A 20,608-nucleotide genomic window follows, 5' to 3' on the forward strand; every position below is an offset into this window, starting at 1 on the left:
CCTATGCAACAGGCCGCTCTGGCTGAAGTTCCACCGGCACCAGACCGAGATGATCATAACCAAGCAAGGCAGGTAAGCGGCGGCGGCGGCGCCCGGAGGAGAGCGGGAGCGGCGGATGGGGTGGCGAGGGTGGGAAAGAAATGCCAGCGAGGCGCACGGCAAAGGCGGCGGGGAGGGTGGAAGGTGGAATAAAAGACGCAAAGGCAAAAACCAAAACAACCCCTTCGAACTCCAGGAACCTTTCCGCTGGAAGAGCTTCCTTCGCTCCAACCGACTTTCCTTCCTTCTTTGGGGTTTGCTCAAAACTTTTCTTGTTCTTCTTTACGCACACGCCTTCTCCGTTTTTTCTTTCCTTTTGGACGACGCACCGAATACCAGGAATTCGTCGAGGAGTTCACACCGGCAGCTTTTCCTTTTTTTCTTTTGAAGGCAGAAAACAAAAAAGAAGTGACCTCCTTCTTACTTTCTTTTCTTTTTGTTTACCTTCGGGGCGCTTCTTATTTTAGTGCGCACCTTTTATCGTGCAGACCTCAATTGTTTTCTTCCTCGCTACAAAAATCTATTATTATTATTATTATTATTATTATTATTATTATTATTATTATTATTAGTCTTCATTCTACTTCATTTTTTTAGCGGGCGCTGCGCTCCGCTGCCGCTCCTTTCCTCGCTTTACTCTGGCGACCTGAGAAGCGGCTTGTGCCAAAGAGCGGCTTCTGCCTTAGGGAGCCCGGGAGCCCGGTGGCCAGCAGTTTAGGACAGGAGCAGGACATTTTGCAACCGGGATCGCGCTCGACCGGTTGCATATTTTCCCCGCGCTCCGTCCGGATCAGAAACAGCACGGCCTGAAATTAAGCTCCTCTGAAATCACCGGGATTTGTTTCCGAGCAAATCTATTTCGAAACAAGGGTAGCTACTATTTATTCAAGCCATCGCGGTTCGGACCAGAGTCTGACTGCCTGATGGCAACCCTGTTTCCTCGGAAGGAGGTCTCGTCCATTTCAGCCGGCTTTACTTGGAAGCGTGCGCTTTAGTCTTGTGGCTTAGGGAGAAATACGCAGGAAGCTGTTATTGCCTTGGGCGCACGATCCGAGAGAGGGAGAGAGAAAAGATGGCAAATGTGCTCATTCAAAACTGAGGTTCCGTCCCGGTCCGATGAGGTCCGTTTAGCTACTACGAGGAAACTACAGTCTGCAACTCCCTAAAGCGGAGAGCAAGATCGACGCTGGCTTGGAAGAAATCTAGTGAGAGGTGTGCGTGCTAGGGCATCCAAATGTATTTTTAAAATATGGTTATTGTGATTATTTTTCCTCCATGTAAAATCTCTTTCCTCCCCCTCTTCCAAACAGGCGAATGTTCCCTTTCTTAAGTTTTAACATATCTGGTCTGGATCCCACCGCTCACTACAATATTTTTGTGGATGTCATCCTGGCCGACCCAAACCACTGGAGATTTCAAGGCGGCAAATGGGTGCCTTGCGGCAAAGCGGACACCAATGTACAAGGCGAGTCCTTCCCCAATTAACACGTTCGCTCCCCCCGTCTCTCTCTTCTCCCTCTCCGCATCCACACGCGCGCACGTCGCTTAGGTGAGAAGGCTTAATTGGAGCCTGGCTGGACTGCCTTAGACCGAGGAAGCGACGCCAAGGAGGGCGGGTGGGGTGGGGGACCTGGAAAGCCTGGTGAGGAAAGACAGAGTGGATTTATTCTCGTGTGTGTGTGTGTGTGTGTGTGTGTGTGTGTGTGTGTGTAGAATGGCTATTTTAATCCTTCCCCGCGTTGAGATTTTTAAAATCAAATAAAGACGAAGCGAAGGGGAGTCGCCGCGGCTCCTGAGCGCTGTCAATTTCCACTGGGGAATTGAATGGAGCCATCTGTGAAGGGCTTGGGGAGGGGGCGCAGGAAAGAGGCGCACCTCGTGTCTTGCTTTCCAAAGTGGTCTCTCTCTCTTGTTGTTTTGTTTTCAAACGTGTCCCTTCTGCCTGCCTTCAGGAAATCGAGTTTATATGCACCCAGACTCCCCCAACACAGGAGCCCACTGGATGCGCCAGGAAATCTCCTTCGGGAAGCTGAAATTGACTAACAATAAAGGCGCCTCGAACAACAACGGGCAGGTCAGTTGTTGCGCCCGAGAGCCAGAGAAAAGGAGGAGGAGGAAAGAGGGACTTTGATTTCTTTTATCCCTTTGCAACCTCGCCCCATGCCGATCTGCAGCTCTGACTTGGGACTGCCTTAGAACCCGATCGACTTCTCGCTTGTGGATCCTAAGGGATCCCCACCACCACCTTCATTCGCTTTCCAGTTGAGCCACCTCACCCGCACCTTCGCCCAATTTCTCATACCATCCCCGCACCCTCTCCCAATTTCCCCGCTTTTGTAACAGAAGCCGAGTAAGAGCTGATCTGGTTTCAGTTTCAAAAGAACTGAGCGGATCCACCGAGCCACCGCGAGGGAAAGGAAAAGGCAAATAGGCGGGATCAGGGAGAACAAAGAGGGGTATTGGGAAAGGCGAAGGAATCCGCGGTGGATCTCCGAAGATGAGCTGGGTAGGTGCGCGAAATTACTAGTGCGATTGGGTGGGGGGGGGGTGAGCGGGAAATAAAGATTTCGGATCAAAGCTTGCTCCTACACTGCTGGCTCCCAGACGCTGCAAGAAGGCTATCGATCCCCGGTGGATCTTGCTTCCCTTTTCTGGTTCCTCTTGTTTCCCTTAAAAACAACCGCGGTCAAGCCTGGGCTCTTGTCTCCCGCACCCACCCGCTCCAACCCACCCTTTCTCTCTGCCCGCAGATGGTGGTCTTGCAATCCCTCCACAAGTACCAGCCCCGCTTGCACGTGGTGGAGGTGAATGAGGACGGCACGGAGGACACCAGCCAGCCCGGCAGGGTGCAAACCTTCACCTTCCCGGAGACACAGTTTATCGCCGTCACCGCCTACCAGAACACCGATGTAAAGAGCTTTTTGTCTGTTCGCTCCGAACCCCGCTCTGAATTCGGGACAGAGGCCCGCGGCGGAGGGGTTGGCAGGAAGACAGGGATCTCGGCGGGCGAAGTGGTGGCGTGGGTTCTCCATAGCTGAGCTCAGATATTGTGTCCCTAACTCTGAAGAGCATCTTCAGAGATCGCAGGGCAGCCAGTTCCGCGATTTTCAAATATATATATTATTTTAAAACGCTAAAAATCTTCCCTCGTCCCAAAGTAGGGAGAATAATTAGATGTTCCAAGGAAGTAAAACAAACAAACAAACAAACAAACAAACAAACAAACAAACATCAGCTTCAAGAGACTAAAAACAGCTTTCAGCGTTTGTCTCCCTGCATTGGCCACTTGCTAAGTATTATGGCAATTCTTGTATGTACAGTTTTAAGACACAAACACACATTTGAACTGGCTTTGCCCGTGTCTGTATGCGTAAGAGAAAGCGGTAGGTGTCATGTTGCTGGGGCGCTTTAGTAAACAGCTTTCATTAGGCTGCAGTCCAACCCCCACTAACTTGGGATGAAGCCCCATTGTACTCAATGGAACTTGCTTCTGAGTAGACGCGGCTAGGAGGCCGCTGTTCGCGCGTCCACCAGCTCTGCTTGAATGGCTCGGGTTTTTGTTTTAATCGTACCAGTCTGTTGGGTCCTGGCGCCGTAAATAAAGCACGTGGCTCGAAGTGAGCTGCCTTTGCAGCCCGATCCTGAGCCGAGTTTACTGGGAAGTCGGTCCCCCTGAGTTCAGCGGGGCACTTGCTGAAGTGAGGGAGCCCCCATCCGCGCGCGAAGATAAGTCATTTGAACTGCTGGATCACACCGGTTGAAAAAAAAGGGAAGTGTATCGTTTCTAGACTGAGTTGCAAAAATAACTGCATTTGAAAGTTGATTTAGAACATTTTAGCCCCTCAGGGTAATGAAATTCATCGGCGGGAGGATATGTACGCGGGTTGGCGTGTTCTTTAGTGCTGCTGATACTATATTATTGCTATGACTATTATTCCCGTTCCTGTTAGGGTGGCAATCCCAAAATGAAACAACAGAATCCCCGCTTTAAATGATGGTGATGTTGGGTGGGTTTTATTTTATTGGATGGTGATGTTGGGTGGGTATTTATTTTGTGGTGCTGTTGGGTGGGTTTTAGTTTAACTACCCAAGAAAGCACCTCTGACTCTTGCTTTCTCTCCCCTCCACAGATCACACAGCTGAAAATAGATCACAACCCTTTTGCAAAAGGCTTCCGAGATAACTATGACACGTAAGTCAACTGTGGACTTGAGTCTTTTTATTCTCTGCTGGCTAGTAGTAGGGAAATGTTTAGATCGGGGTAGCCTTCTTCACCTCCCTTGAAAAGAACGGCTCCGTTAAATGTTCGTTGCCTTTTTCCGGCTTCCCCAAAGAGGAACTAACCCTGGGCTCCTGCAATCCACTCTGTTTCTCTCCCCCACCCCCTTTGGCGAGGCTGCTGTATAACTAGGACTTTGGGAGTCTTCTGCACCCCTAGCAGGCGCTGGCAGAGTAGGTCGTGCGAATGATGCTCCCAGAAGTGCACGCAGGTGGGCACACGCAGTTTGGTCGTCCAGCTCATATTTTGGTGCATGAGGAAGGGGGGGGGGAGGAGGAGAGGAGTAGGGAGTGCAGGCTCATCTCCTTTGCTTACCCGATTCCCAATTGTAACAGTTGCATTTTGGGAGGCGTGACTTCAGTTCTGTGGGTTTACTCGCAGGAGGGTGCGCTGTGCCTATTGACACAAGACTTGTGAAAGAAGGGACAGGTTACTTGTGCGAAGAAATGGCCCTTTAAACGACCCCGAGTGCTTTGTGTTAGAAATAAATATTGACCTAACTACCTTCGTATCCCGCTCTTCCTCCAATCACACAACAACCTTGTGAGGCAGGTTAGGCAAAGGAGATCAGGAGAGGGGGCCCGGAGATCTTAGGGAATTCACCGGCTCTGCGTGATCCTAAAGTCTGACTTCAGCCAAATGCAGTGATCGCAAGCTTCCTTTCTAGAGAATAAGTCAATCAAATGGGACTTACTTAGAATCGAAGTAAACGCGCTTGCAGGCGCGCTTTTAAAACCCGAAAAGTTATCACCCGTCTTTAAAACAACACCCCCATCCTCTGACACTCCTTGGATTTTGCTGTCTAAAACAGCTGACTGTAGTCATTGCTTTGAGATTTGGCTGATAGCGGAGTGCCCCTTCTACAGACAAATCGATCAGATGTGCGACGTATTCATTTCCAAACAAAAGGAGAGGATAAGGAAAGTTCGGCAGACCCAGTACTAGAATTTTATCTAATCAGAAGTTTGCCAAGCAAGACGGTCCCTACTTCCCCCACCCCCACCTAACTACAAGTCAAAAGAAAAGGAGTGTTAACAAAAGCGATAGAAGAAATGGCTACAAAATAGGTGATGCGCTTAGCCAGGTTTTCGAGTTATCCAGAATTTCTCAGCCGGCGGCCCTGAAGAATAGCTTTAGAGTTCGCCTGTTCCCATAGGGACAAAGGCTGCCCCCGGGAGAAGACCTTCGGCTGATGTTTGCTTGTCTCTCTTCCTAGAACCACCAATTATCCCCAGTTTTGCCTCAAATTGTGAGATGTGCTTTTTTAGACTTTTCGCAAAACTGTCGGTGACTTCCCAGGCGCCCTGATTTCACCTCTAGGCTTCGCACCAGCGAAATCGATTTTAGAAACAACCTGACTCTTTGCTGCTTCCTGTGACCCCCCTCCTCCCCTCTCCAAAAACAGCACCCCCCTTCCTCAAGATCCTGACTCATCCTCGACCTTCCTCCTCTGTTGGGAAGACACCAACCACACGCAGATCTGTGGACGGGTGTTGGTAAAGGGGGCAATGTTGCGAGAGGGGCTGCCATTGCCTTTAGACCTTTGGGAAAGGAAAAGCACCATCTGTGCTGGGAGAAGGCCGTCCGGGCCTGATGCTGGAGGCCCAAGAGGACCCCGTAAGGCCAGCAGCGCAGCCTCATGTGTGCGCGCGTGCGTGTTACTCGGAAGTAATTCCCGCTGTGCGCAGTGGGGTTTCTCCCAGGTAAACGTGCAGAGGATGGCAGGCTGATGGAGGCTAGTCACCAGGTGGCCCCGAGGTCCTCAGGGCTGTAGAGGAAAAAGTATGCTGACCCTGCCTGTGTTCCTTGCGCCTGGCTTTTGGAAAGGTTTAGCCTTCCAGACATGTGCTGCAGAAATGTGCCTTGCCTGGGGCCTGAAGGGACCCTTTCCTCGGCTTCTTCGTCCTGCTTCAGTGGCGATTTAGAAGCAACCTTTTTAGCTCGCAATCCACAAACAGCTTCTTCCAAGAGGGAGTGCAAATCCGGATGGGTAAAGTCAATGGGGGAGCTAGCACAGGGCAAGCAACACTGAAGTCACTCTCCAAGGTACTGAAATTTGTTGGAAACAGATGCGGCACCGCTCCTTTCTGGGCGGAGCAGGAAGTTCCCTAAAGCCCAAATCTGACCTAGAATGTACATACAGTTCCCTACATATGGTGAAGGGTATTTGCCACTAAAGGCTTTATTTCCCCTTTCTCCAGGCGCGCAATAGCAATTTCCCGCAGCGGCAGAGGATAACTATTCCTTAACACGCTCCAACCACCCCGCTCTCTCCTCTCCTCCAGCTTACAATGCAGGATTTATTTCCAAAGTTCCTAGAGATTTAAATCTATGCGTAATGTAAACAGCCTCGACCGCAAGGTCATCCAAAGAAACAGGTGGCAAGTTAGCAAGAGTTAATCAGTGCGGGCCCTTCCCTCAATTACGGCGACAGAGTCGTGCACAAAGCCATCATATAGGCGCAACAGCAGCGCGCGGAACTCGGTTCTTGCTGGCTTCCCGCGCTATAGATCTCCTCGTTTTCCATTGCGCGGCGATCCACCGTTTCTTATTAGCAACCTCGGGAAGAGAATAAAAGGGTGTGATCGTGTGCCTGCCCCCTCAGATGATCGGAGCGGTTGCAATTGAACGCCGCCTGGCTGGTCTCTGCTCGCACAGCCGCTGGCGCTTAGCTCGTTAAGCAGCCTATTCAGGGAACCGCTCAGAGGCTGCCTCGCCTGCTGTTTGCTACAAATGGCCCCGGAGTACCTGTTGCGTGTATTTGGGCCTGCGTCGATTTACCCCACTGGCAGGCTTATTCTTGCAGGACGGGTGGGGTGCCTTGTTTAAAATAAAATGAAAAACCAGTCTTAACCTTTTGCACGCTGTTGGTTTCCTTTTTATGATAATAAATAAATCTGGCCAGGAAAAAAAAAAGCCCAGTCTAGTTCTCCCCACCCCACCCGCCCTCTTTAAAAAAGGACGCCTTTTAAAACAAAAGTCGTACGTGTACTTTAGTGAATCTGACGTAATCCAATGTTTCCTTGTCTGGGTTAGTTATCAAGCAGACGAGGACTCAGTTGATTGGATTCTGGGCTCCAAGCCAGGCAGCGATCCTCTTCCTCTCTGGATCTCCAGGTGCGCTGCCTTGTCTGAAGCTCTAGGCTTCTCCTTATCCACGGGGCTCCGTTGATTTAAGGGGTTAGGAATGCTGCCTTTTCGTGGGGTGGTTCCAGGTTATTTTAAGGGTTCTGGGCCCCTTGGGTTTTGTTTAGTTTCTTGGATCCAAGGGGCAGAAATGTAGACTTCCCTTGTGCTAGTTTCTCTCCGTGAAATAACCCCACTGGATCCCCTCTCCCATACATTTGACTGTCCAGTGAAGTTGCTGGATCCAGTGAAGTTGCAGGGACGTCCTGAAATACCGTTTGCTGGAAAGGGATATTCCTTGCACTGTATAAAATTGTGTTTTGCAGTTAAGGTCAATGGGGACTTGTTTCTCCACTACCCATGTTTAGGATTGCAGCTTCAGGTTCTCGAATCAAAGGTTTTTGGATTGTTCATTCCATGGATCCTCTGTATTATGACTATAATAGAATAGAAAACCAGGTGCTTTCTTAGAGTTCGTGTAGTCGATGCCTCCTTACTATAATCTCCTGGACCTCCCAAGAATATAGCTCTACCCCAAGCCAATGGTTATAGAACTACTGCTCCTGGATACCTCCTGAGATTTAATCTCTGGTCTCCTTGATTCCCAAGGACACATATTTTGTTCTGCCGATACCTCGCTCAGAGCCTTAGACTTGTCAAGAGTCTAGAGACAAGAGGCCCTAGAGAGGCCCTTATCCAAGGTCCTGAAGATATTGCAGTCTTATTCTCCCTTATTTGTGGTCCTTATCTGCGTAGGACAGCCACTTCCAGATGCTTTGGACTACAACTCTCATCAGCCCTAGGCTGAGGAAGGCTGCCCTAGGAATTATAGCGGTGAACTCCCCCGTCCTTCCCAAGACCCTCCTATTATCTCCAGCCCAACAATCATTTACAGGAAATTTGGGGAGTGGGGACCCAATCATTCCAAGATCTGTCCATTGTATTTATTTCTTTTTGGAACCCAACGGTTCTTAACTGGCCCGAATTCTTCATTTTAGAGCAGTCTGGTGTTTGACTTTTTATAACTTAAGAAAGCTCCTGAGCTGCAGTCCCACATATTTTTTTTCTTTTTAAGCCAGACGAGAAGAAATGAGCGTTACCCCCCCCCCCCACTTACTGCTGTGGGACAGAGGTTGATTGTCCTTCCCTTGTTAAAAGGGAGGAGAGTGGCAACCCTAGCACAAAGCCCGCCTGGGAAGTCAGGTTGTCACCTAGCTGCTCTTCTCCTTATGTGCGTGGTGGGGGTGCGGCTGCAGACAAACTTGACGCATGCTCAGATGCCTTGACGACTTGATTTACGAGATTAACTTAATCCAGGGATTGGAAACCTGTGACCCCCCCCCCCCAATTTTCATCAGTGCTGACCAATGGCCATGCTGGCTGGGACTGATAGGAATTGGGAGTCTTGGAGCACCTGAAGGGCTGCTACCTCCCTAACTACAGGAGGGACACTAGAATCCCATAGGTTGAACACGTGTCATGCATACGATGCTGATCATTAAGACTTCAGAGAGGCCTGCAAACGCCCCCCCCCTAACCACCACAACCCCGTGAGGTAGGCCAGAGGTGCCACGACAGGCATAGGAGCCAACTCCTAGGAGCTGAGGGGTCTTCACCCCCAAAAAAATATATTTGCGGGGGCATGCACCATGTTCACATGATCGATTATGCAGGGCCCTCAATATTTTATTCAAGTTGGTACCCCTGACGACAGTGACGCCCAGGGAGTTGAGCAAGGATTTGAGCCCCGAAGCGGCTCTCTTGACGTTGTTTTTGGGGGGGAGGGCGGCGGTTAAAGGGCGGCCACGTTGCTCTGCGTCCTCTCTCCCGCCGACTGACCAGTCACCCACATGTCTCCCTTCCTCCTTCCCGCTCTCCCCTTCCCCTCAGGATCTACACGGGCTGCGACATGGACCGCCTGACCCCGTCGCCCAACGACTCCCCTCGCTCGCAGATCGTGCCGGGCGCCCGCTACGCCATGGCGGCCGCGGCGGCCGGCTCTTTCCTGCAGGACCAGTTCGTCAGCAACTACGCCAAGTCCCGCGGCTTCCACCACCACCATCACCACCCGGGGGCCGGCGCGGGAGCCGGCGTGGGCCCCGGAGGGCCGGTTCCGGAGCGGGGGGTGCCTCACCCCAACGGGCTGCTGTCCCCTCAGCAAGCCGAGGAGCCCGGCGCTCCCTCCCCTCAGCGTTGGTTCGTCACGCCCGCCAACAACAGGCTGGACTTCGCCGCCGCAGCGGCAGCCTCGGCCTACGACCCGGCGGGCGATTTGGCGGGAAACGCCGCCACCCTGTTGTCCTACGCGGCGGCCGGAGTCAAGGCGCTCCCGCTGCAGGCCGCCGGCTGCACCGCGCGGCCCCTCAGCTACTACCCGGACCCGTCGGGCTGGGGAGCGCGCAGCCCGCCTCAGTATTGCGCCAAGGCCTTGTCGTGCTGGCCCAACGGCGGCGGAGGCGGAGGGAGCAGCTCCCGCGCGGGGGGCAACCCCTATTTGCCCACAGGGGCCGGCGGCGGCGAGGAGCCTGACAGCCTGGCTCCCCCCGAGCGCTCCCCCTTGGTGGCGCCTCCGCCGCCTCCCCCCTCGGCCGGGCAGCCCCCCGAGGACTCGAAGCCCCCGAAGGACTTGTCCGACTCGAGCTGGATCGAGACGCCGTCGTCCATCAAGTCCATCGACTCGACCGACTCTGGGATTTACGAGCAGGCCAAACGCCGGCGGCTCTCCCCGGCGGGCACGCCGGCCTCCGAGAGCTCCTCGCCGCTCAAGAGCGAGCCCGCCCTGGCGCCCAGGGACTGCGACAAGACCTGCGCCAAGGACATCGGCTACTACGGCTTCTACTCGCACAGCTAGAGAGGCGGCCCTTTACCCCCTCCACCCCTCACCACACATACATACCCCTCCCCCTCCCCTCAACGGTTCTCCCTTCCCGCCAATTCCTTCCCGCCAAGCTTCGGCGCCTGCGCGAGAGGCTGGGCGCTTAGTTAGGCGCGTCACTCGAGCGCCTCTCTTTCTCCGGGAACCTGCGCACGCGCAGTCAAAGCACCCTCTCTTTCGCTCCCCTTCCGCTTTTTCTCACTCACGCACGCGCGTTAGGGCGCGAGCGGCATGTCGGCGCACGGAACCCACTTTAGCTTCGCAGTGGGGGGCGGGGGGATCGGCACCCGCGACGAGAAATCGTTGTTTCTCTCTCTCCATCTCTCTTTCCCATCTGAAGTGGTGATTTTAATCGCTTCGCCCCTGGAAAAAGCAAAGGGAACATAGGGAACGCTCCCCATCTCTCCCCCTCCCCCACGTTGTTTGTACCCAGGTCCCCAAACTCCTGCAGGGAGAAGTCAGACGTTTCCTTGATCCGTATTAAGTCACTCCACTTAAGGGGTAACTCATTCGGATCAAGGCAACGAGAATCGTGACCCCGTTTAGCCATCTCAACTGGTCCTTGCAGTGAAGATGGTTAAAGGCTGAGAGTGCGGATCCTAACCTTCATCCTAAAACTGCAGTCCTATGCATACAGCTTTGTTTGGGAGGAAACCCCTTCCTCGCCGCTCAGCCTAGGACTATTTTGTTCGGAAGTCAGTACACTGTTCTCATTTGGCTTACTTCCAAGTGACTGCGAACTGGTCTGCATCCTGAGTTAGGATCGCCCTGGCAGTGGTTTGGATACCAACCCGCCCAGGTAACAGTTATTCTGCGGAGCACAATGGGACCTTTTCAGTGCCATGAAAGCTAACTTCTGTTAGGGTTCGCACAGCGCCCTCCAGTTGCTTATCCAAATTTAATTCTGTTAAGGCTGCAATCCTAAGCGTCCTTACTAAGTGTCCTGGTACTTTATCCGGCAAACGCGGCTGAAAAGAGAGACTTGCCGATGGTTTTGAGTCTGCAGACTAAGCCCACCAGTTTAGCCTATTTCGTAACGTTATTTCGCGCGCTCTCACTGTGAAAGAAAGAAAAGGGACTCAAAACTTTCTAGAAGGATGTTAGTGGATTTAGTGGGAAACTTCTTGTCCTTAGGTGAGACATAAATAGGCGCATACTTGCCTGTATTTAATATCCTGACAAATTGATTTTTAAATATTAAAAAGGCATCTTCCTCTTTTCTAATGTGAGCTGGAAGCGGATTCCCAAAACAGTGTTAAGGGAATTAAACTACAACAATGAAATGAACACAACTAGGCAGTAATTAAAGTTAATATGAATGGATCCAGAAATTCAGTTAACACTTCTGTGGAAGTAAGTTTCGCAGAAAAGGAAAGGACTCGCCGCCTATTACACTTGCATAAGAATGGTGTGTGAATTCCACTTACCTCCGTCTTTCTGGATTGTGGATTGGTGGTTTAATTGGCACCTTAGTCTCAAAGGGGTTAAGAAATTGAGTCCTTTGCGCATGATCCATACTAAACTTAAACACTTTTAACGCCCCGTATGAGATCGTTAAGCGAATATTTCGCACATTCTCAGGGAGATGAAGGGGGGAGTGTAGTGTGTAATTTTGCATGCACTACCATATTAGGGGAATTTGAATTCAAATATACGTGGCTAATTGCTACAGTTTCGCAGCTGAGAAGTTATGTGTCGATCGACCGTATGCTTATTTAGAAGCAGAGCCTACTGTGAATTTGCAGTGGGACCCTATCGAATTTATAGGACTGCAATATTGGTGGGAGATGCACAATAACTTCTTTGGGAGCGATCTAGTCACGTTTACAGCGCAATCCTAGTTATACTTACTCGGGTGTAAATTTCACTCCTCCCCTCCTTTATGGAGGTGCATAGGCTGCAAAGAATAATTCGCTTAAATCCCTCTAATTGAAATCAATGGGGCTCTTTAGTTCACGATCCTATGTGCACTTACTTGGAAGTAAGACCCATTGAATTTAGCGATATTTCCTTTCGTGTAACTACGCATAGGATGTGGATGGATGGATCTAAAGTGTGCCTACAACCCATCTATTCTCTGTTGTAGAAGTTGCACTCGGATCATGAACAGGTTGACTAGTAAATCCCACCGATTTCCAGAGTTTTCTCCGATTCTAAGTCACTAGGATCGCAGTTTGCAAAGCGTTATGTGCACAGGTGGCCAAATCACAACAATGCCAACCACCACCAAATGTATAATACTAATTATAAAAAGTATAAATGGGGCTTCCTTTCACATAGTGAGTGCAGTCTCGAAACAATTGTTAGGTGCTTTCAAGCCTCGTTTAATAAATCATTGGGTCTAACAACAGCCAGAGCCTATACTCTATTCCTTAGAAAGCAACAGTGCTGTCTTATACGGTGCCTATCCAGAAATAAGTCCCAAGGAGGTCAATGAAACCTACTTTCGGGCAAGCGTGTATGTATAGGATTATGCCGGCAAATTCCAAAGCATTCTAACTCCGTAATAAGCATGTTTAGGATTGCAGCATTTATAAACAGCCCCGGATTTCAATCTTGAGCGCGCTTCTCCCCGAATTTCTTTTGCTGGGCATGTTTAGGATTAGGGTACTGGAAATAAAGATGAAGAACACGATTCAGCTCAAGGCTATTGTTTTGCACACCCTTACACGGGAGCAAATGTTTATTTGAAATCGGTGGGATTTCTGTCTTGTAGCGATGGATATGAGTGTGCTGTAAATTAAATCAACTGTTTAACATCCAGTTGATTCTAATGCGCGGGGAGGGGCGAGTTAAGCATGTGATTACTGGCTAAGAATGTGCTTAACTCTGTCAGTGAAATCTTTGGGATCTACGGCGTAATCCAACGCCTGGACATAAACCCTATTAAGATTTTAGTTTGTTTAGGCAGCGCTTTATAAGTGTGAGCACTCCTTCAAGAAAAGTTAGCTCAGATTAAGACCGATCTAAATGCCCACTTTTCAAGCAGACGATCAGTGAATGAATGGGGGGATTCGTTGCAAACTTATCCCACTGATCCTCTTGATTTTAATCCATATTTACATGCACCACTATTCTTTTCTCCGTCTGCTTCCTCTGCCTGCTCTCCCTCCCGAGTCCATTGCTGGTTCGCCTAGAGAGGCCATTCAATTTCTCTCTCTCCCTCTCTCTCTCCATTCTCGTCGTCCCCTCACCTCGCTCCAGTTGATTTCTATTGCTGTAAATCTTTGTAATGAACAAGCTACAACCGATAATAGACGACTGACTTGTTGGTACCCATAGTGTAGTCCAGTGAAGATGACTTCGTGAGCTGTACATTTTAAAATTGCATTTAGTTTGGATTTTTAAATTTTTTTTTTAATTTAATTTATATTTTTAATGGAAAAGTAAGTACCTGAAAACAGCCTTCCTGGGGAATAATAGACTAGGTGGTGCCAGTTAAGAGTGGTTTTCTTTTATTTTAAAAGAAAAAATCCTGTTAATTCGAGCATTTAATACCTGACCGAGTCCCACCCAGCCACCTAAGACCCTTGTTGATGTAGAGTAGCCAGTCTTCGAATTTTTGTGTAGGAAATCTATACCTTTTTTTAAAAATATGGGGGTGGGAACGGAAAGAACCTTGAAATATGCATCAGGCAAAATTATGTACTTTAGATTTCAATCGACAGAGGGGCGGGAAAAGTTCCCAAATAGAAATTCAGGGTTTTAACCGTGTGTATATTTTTTTTGCTCTTCTGTAAATGATTGTTGTGATTTTTTTTAAAAAAACAAGCAAACAAAAAAGGAAAGAAAACAAAAACAATATTTGTTCCTGTTATGTCTGTGCACTTGAATACTTATTTCTACAAGTTGCGAACTCCACTGGAAAAAAAATGTTTTGGTTTTTCGCCCGTTTGTATTGTCTGTGTATACAACAAGCATAATAAAACCTGGCAAAACGTTAAGAAGGTCTTTGAACACAACACGCTGCCCTTTTAGGAAATTTCGGCAAGTCGAGCAAGGAAAGGTGTAGTAGAGGCGTCCGATCTCTGCTCCCCTCAAGTTGTTTCCTATCCCACCTCCGGCCTCTTTTTCGACATCGAAAATTAACTTGTTTTTGTCCTTCTCACTTCTACAGTCTCAGTTTTACGTGCTGCTTCTTGGGCAAATAGATTGGTTTCCTGTCCCGCCGCGCAAGTAATTTTTCCTGCAGTTAGGAAAAGAGTGGTGGGGTTTGATATGAATCAGGAAGTCAGTGACTTTTAGAGGAAAGTATGATTCTGATGTTGCTGCCGGATGTTTTGTTTTCTTGTCTTTAAATAGAATGCCAGGAGCCATTGAACTCAGTTGCCATTGGCTCCATCCAGCAGGATGCAGATTTTGTTGGTGGGGTAACGCTGCTTGGATAAGAGAGCGTGGTGCAAAGGTTGTTAGTGAGCAATCTGTCTCGGTTTTCCCTTCTATATCCCACTGGTTGGAAGCAGTTTCGTTCTTTTAGACTAGACTCGTCTTCTTCCACCCTTTTCCTATGCTAGAGACATGGCCGACTCCTCTGGCTCAAAAGTCTCTCCGCCCAAGGCGCTAAGAAGGCAAAAGGTGTGTCTATTTATTTCTATGCAGATTTTTGAACCACACTCAGAAAGCATCTGAAAAGGCCCGGACCCGTCTCCTTCCATCCATTGCGCATTCCCTTCCGAGAGTTATAAATATCCTCAACAACTTGAGGCTATCATGCTGCTTCCCCGATTAGCAAACCTACCTGCTTTCCTAGATTTCAGGCCACCTGAATACTCCCAGGAACTATTCGTCTTATATAAACCAGAAAACTCTAACATTTGTGGAAATATATATAATCAAAGATGTAAACAGAACCTCGAGCGAGTCAGACTCCGGCTGCTGGGAAGTTTCCAGCGATGCTACGACTGGCCACTAGGCGGCTCTGCGTGGTTAATGTAGCTAGTTCGTCACGAAGCGCAGGATGTTATTACTGTTAATGAAAGGCCATATTTAAATAGAGGAACAGTGGAACACTCTCCCCACACCCTGCTTAAAAATGTGTTGTATTATTTACCAGAGGCCAGGTATTCGAAACCGCCACAGATATTTCAGGAAAGTATTTTCTGCAGTCCAGAAGCGACAGAAAACAGGGAGCGCCACAGCTGTTTAGAATTAGACCGTTGCAGTTGTTACATTATTAACAATGAATTATATTCAGCAATTCGCTTAACTGCTATTGTTGATACATATTTTGTGGTCGTCTAGCCATCTCTCAAGGGCAAAGCACAATTTGTGATAGGATCTCTCTCACACAGCATTTTTAAATTGCACATCGCTTGAACTTAATAAATCCTATTGCAGCAGGTGACTCATGTTGCGCAAAAGCACTACGAGGCTTTGTCTTGTATGCCCTTACGATGAAGTAAGTGACCTTTGTTCCACTTTGTCAATAAGCACAGAGGAAGTGGCTTTTATAAAATGCGCCTCGTTCTTCCAGGTCTGAAGCGCTTGTCGGAATCCAGGCTCACTCTTGTTCAAACACTCCGGCTCTCCAAATTGCAGGCCACACGCTGGAAGAGGTGGTAGTGGTGGGGGTGAGGTGGCTGCCTGCTTTGTTAGTGACGCTGGCATTGCGGGCAGCCTTAAGGAGGAAAAGCAGGAGCCTTTGGGGTTCTGATTTGTTGTTGTTAACAAAAATCCAAACTAACAAGATGCACTTATTTAGTGCAGCAGATGTTCTGATTCAAATCAGACGTGTTTGTGGTAGTATATGGTAGCCTGTTGCAGCAAATGTGCCTAAAGTGTTGCCATTTGCTGTTTGGAGAGTAATGCCCAAATGAAATGCATACCTTGAGGGAGGCACACAAGAGAGAATAGTTCTAGTTACAGGTAGGTAGCTGTGTTGGCCTGCCCTAATCGAAACAAAATAAAAACCAAAAAAATTCCTTCCAGTAGCACCTTAGAGACCAACTAAGTTTGTTATTGGTATGAGCTTTTGTGTGCATGCGGTATCTGAAGAAGTGTGCATGCACACGAAAGCTCATACTAATAACAAACTTAGTTGGTCTCTAAGGTGCTACTGGAAGGAATTTTTTTATTTTTTATTTTGTTTCAAGAGAGAATAGGTCCACCTTTAAGAATGAGTACATGATTGTTATATAACAAATGTTTATCTTTGTTAATGAGTAAAATAACTGCTACAATGAATGGTTGCACAGCATCTTGAAATCCATTTTTGCCTGAGACTTGGTGTTTTTCGTTGTTTTCTTGTTACTGTTTTTAAAATGAAAGGAGTGCGGCTTCAAATGCCGGCGCAGTCAGTTCTCCTGCTCCTCCTTTTTCTTAGCTATAGACTTGAATCCAAAGCAAATTGCCCTTAACTGGCTTTTCTCCGAATAAGAGCTCTGTGCAGAGAAGAGTGCTTAAAAATAAATAAACGGGGGGCGGTGGCGGCCGTTTATTTCAAGGAGCTGGGCGGATTCAGATCAGGAAGGACCAGCGAATAAGAACGGGGACAGGAGGGCAAAGAAAGAGAGTTGCCCGCTTTTTGCGAGTGCTCCAAAATGTCTGGCTAGGCGGAATCTTCCCAAGGCAAATAATATGGGGTTGAGGGAGATGTCTTTTCGCTGCGGCAGGATAAAGAGACGTAGACCTGATATTTCCCTCGTCTTGAAATGTTGCTTTCCTAAACTTCCGGGGGAGGATGGCAGCTGTCTTGCGAAATATGCATCACAGTGCAAGCTGTAGGGCAACAATTGGAAAGGGTCCTTGGCCTCCTGCTACACACAGGCCTAGAGGGTGTTGTGCTGATCCACCTGGCTTGTCCTTTTCCCCGGGCAAATGTCCTTTCCTCACCCCAGTTCAGCTGGAGGTAGTTGGATTTTTGTTGTTGTTGTTGCTCAGTTGGGTTGTATATATCACAGGAATCTTTGAATTAGAAGGTACCCCAGATGCCCTATACACCTAACATCGGTTAAACCAGTGCTTCTCCAACTATCTGACGTGGTGGCAATTTCCCACACCCCATTGTTCCCGGGCCGCTACTGTATTTGGTCCCTGGAGCGTCCTAGCCAACCAACCCGAGCTGTGGTGGAATCGCCAAGGACAGCCGGGAAAAGTTCAGAAACCGGTACTGATCCGCAGACCAGCATTTCGAGTAAGCATTGGGTCAAACTATATATTAACCTTAGACAACCAGCTGCTCTCTCAAGGACAGAATTTGTGCCCTTGTGCATTGCCGACTTTGCACAGGCCAGAAAGGGTCTATTCTTTGCCTTAAGAAGAATTTCAGGACCTGGGACAGCGCAGTGCCAGACGCAATGGGCAATACAGCAATACGCAATACAGTTTAGCGAAATTAGTGCACCGCTCCGCCAGTCTCTTTAGACCAGTAACCCGTTTCACTGTGTTTTAGAAGCAATTCCACCCCTTCCTTTTCCTTTCGAAGCCAGAGAAGTATCCTGCCAAGTTCCCGCAGATCCTAGAGGCTTCACGACAATTTCTATCTGGGAAGGGACGATTCTTAACTTTCTGGTTCTGTTACCAGGCGGATAGAAAGGGCTGAAGTGTTGGGTCACGGGATATCCAGGGCCTCACTGGGCACTTGGTCAGTATAATAACGCCAGGGCCCACTGCATGGGCGAGCTTACCTTGCCCTGATGCGGTCCTCAACTTTGTAGGTTTTCTTACTTTCTTACTTTCTTTCTTTTCTTTCTTTCTTTTCCGCCCTAGGACAATGTAAAGCTCCCATATGCGCTTGAAGGTTGGAGATACTGTAGGTAGGTGGAACTGGCATGGGCAAGAATTAAACAACATAAACGCAGGGGGGGGGTGGCGATCTTGCCAGCAATAAAGGTCCTACCAACTTTTTTATACAGTATATAAAAAAATCCAATGGTTACAATAATAAGCTTTGTAAATCTGTGGAACCTCCCTATGTCAGAAAAGAATTATTTTGAGTATGTAATCAGTCCACTGGCGTATAGCCCTCTCATATCCAATCTCTTGTTAAACAGAACCTAAATCGGGGTTTCTGCCTTTTCAAAACAAAAACTCACCCCGAGTTCAAGCAGCGTTTCCGCTTTCAGCAAAAGAGCAAGACTGTTTACGGGGAATGGCTGAAAGAGACACCAGCATACTAGAAAGAATTGCTGGGTAAGTAAATTACGCCTAATGAGTTGGCAGCAGCTGCTGGGCTAGGAGAGTTTATAGACTTCTGTTTAGATTGTCGATTTGTGTGTGACCTTAATTGTACAGGTGTACAAAATTGTACATGGGCAATTGTCAAGAGCTTGGATTAATTTTATTTTCCACTACTTTTTATGCACACCTGTTATTTCCTGATAACAACTGCGGCTGCAATCCTATACACACCTCGGAATGAGTCCAAATGAACTCAGTCGGACTTATTTCTCGGTAGTGGCTTAGAGGATTGTAGTGCGGGGCGGCGATCCTATGCACATTAACCTGAAAGCCTCCACCCCCCAAATAGATTTTAATGGCACTTCCTCCCTAGTAAATGTGCAGGGGCTTGCAACTGGAGTATGAGCAGTTTTCAAATTTACTTATTCCTGCACTTAGTCCATTCATATCCCGAATGCCCAGCCCCAATGAGTATTAAAATATATAGACGTGGCTATGCCTGCTAGATGAATGCAAAGCTGGAGATGTGTCCGGAATTTCCGAGGCAAGAAACAGATCCCTTGGATTTTGCCTAAAACTGCCTGAACAGAACTCAATCCGGGCTCAGATTGATTTATTGTCCAACTGTTCCGGGGTAGGGGGTGCGTGGGTGGGGTGATGTTCAACCCCCCCCCCAACAGGACTAAAATAAACTAAAGCAGAGACACCGCCTGAAACTGACAAGGCCCCCTCGCAAAACAAACAGCTGCAAGTAGTGACGGGCTTTCTGGATCTCATTTCACGTGAATAATGCTCTTACAAGTCTAAGGCTCTCACACACACCGGCCCTTGTGCGTCTTGGAGAAGAACCCGCATATTTTTGGAAGGCTTTTTGAATCACCGATGAAAGAGGCGAAGTGATGCTCTTGAATGTCGGCGTCTTGGGTGGGAGAGAAGGAGGGGCAGGAGGCTACGTTTGACAGACCATTGACATCTACCGGTGAAGGGGCGGTGACTGCTGGTAGCAAGGAGAGAGTGTGGGGGAGAGAAAGATATATTTGGCACTGTTTAAAGCAGCCCTTTTTGTCCCCTGCCCCCGCCGCCCCTTCCGTCAGCCTTGCCATGGATTATGCGCTTCCTTCCCAGCCCTGTTTTCTCGATCCTTCTGATGCGATTCCTCACAGAATCTGTAAATCAGATGCGAAGTTATCTAGGGAAGAAGAACGAGGGTGACCTTTGAGTCGTGCTCCTGTTATTGATACGGGCCTCTTTCTTTGCATTTAAAATGGGAGCCCCGAGAGGCTCATTTCCTGCGCCTTTAACAGCAAAGCATATAGACAAAAGACATTGGCCGTATTTTTGGGGGTGTGTGGGGGAGAGTGATGTAGTTAAGAGAGAGAAAGAAGGAAGGAAGGAAGGAAGGAAGGAAGGAAGGAAGGAAGGGAGAGAGAGAGAGTTGAAGGTATACCGTTTGGCATTACTCTGTTGGCTTGTGGTCCACTGGACTACTCAAATGACACAGCCTTAGCTGCAGCGAGCAGGGACCGTACCACAGGCAAGGATGCCTAGTTAGTATGTTTGCTTATACACTTACTTAAAGAATTTGCTTCCCATCCCTTACCCAAGAAGGCTCTCAGAGATTTACAGACCTTAAGGCCCACAATCTAAAACAACATGACACAGAAGGGAAAAGGTTCGGGAGGGAGGAGGAGGAGGCAAGAAAGCTCAAGCCCCAGTTAAGTTAGAAGAAATTCAGATATTATCATGACACCTCCAGCTCTCTGAAATTAGGAGAGTCTTAGCTCTGGAGGAAGTTGAATAGATGCTTTTCAAGCTTGGCGTCGGAAATAGGTCTTCTCTCGTTCCTAATAATTCTCATTTCTATTAATAATAAATTAACAATTACCTGCACCCCAGTCCTATGGACATTTGCTCGGGAGTAGGCCCCGCGGTGTAAGGCCTTTGAACACCCCTATCCACCCTTTTTCAGGGTCCTCCTTATCACATCTCCACTCAACTCCTGGTGCAGGATTACTGTATTGACATGAAGGAGATTTATAGCTCGAGCCGAGGTAGGTTTCTTCGAAAGTAAGGCCAGTTGCATTTCGTAGGGCCTACCCGCAAGTGATTGCGGCTATGCTTTCAGCCTTAATTTCCAGGAAAAGGGGATTTAGAGGAGCACATTGTGGGAT

General features: G+C 48.6%; 1 protein-coding gene across 2 annotated transcripts; it reads left to right on the plus strand.

Moving 5' to 3' along the window:
- Positions 1–6: 6 nt before the first annotated feature.
- TBR1 (T-box brain transcription factor 1) lies at positions 7–16,197 on the plus strand. 2 transcript variants are annotated; one of them, XM_081929153.1, is made up of 7 exons: positions 7–72; positions 1,350–1,504; positions 1,992–2,113; positions 2,790–2,948; positions 4,170–4,231; positions 7,355–7,435; positions 9,335–16,197. In XM_081929153.1, the coding sequence occupies exons 1-7, from the start codon at positions 50–52 to the stop codon at positions 10,293–10,295; spliced, it is 1,563 nt and encodes a 520-aa protein (XP_081785279.1). In that variant the 5' UTR covers positions 7–49; the 3' UTR covers positions 10,296–16,197. The 2 variants fall into 2 exon arrangements, with proteins under 2 accessions (XP_081785279.1, XP_081785280.1); XM_081929154.1 differs by lacking the exon at positions 7,355–7,435 and having other exon boundaries at positions 9,335–16,196.
- The last annotated feature ends 4,411 nt before the right edge of the window (positions 16,198–20,608 follow it).

Source organism: Podarcis melisellensis (assembly GCF_964234715.1).
Source record: "Podarcis melisellensis genome assembly, chromosome: 1".
NCBI lineage: Eukaryota > Metazoa > Chordata > Lepidosauria > Squamata > Lacertidae > Podarcis > Podarcis melisellensis.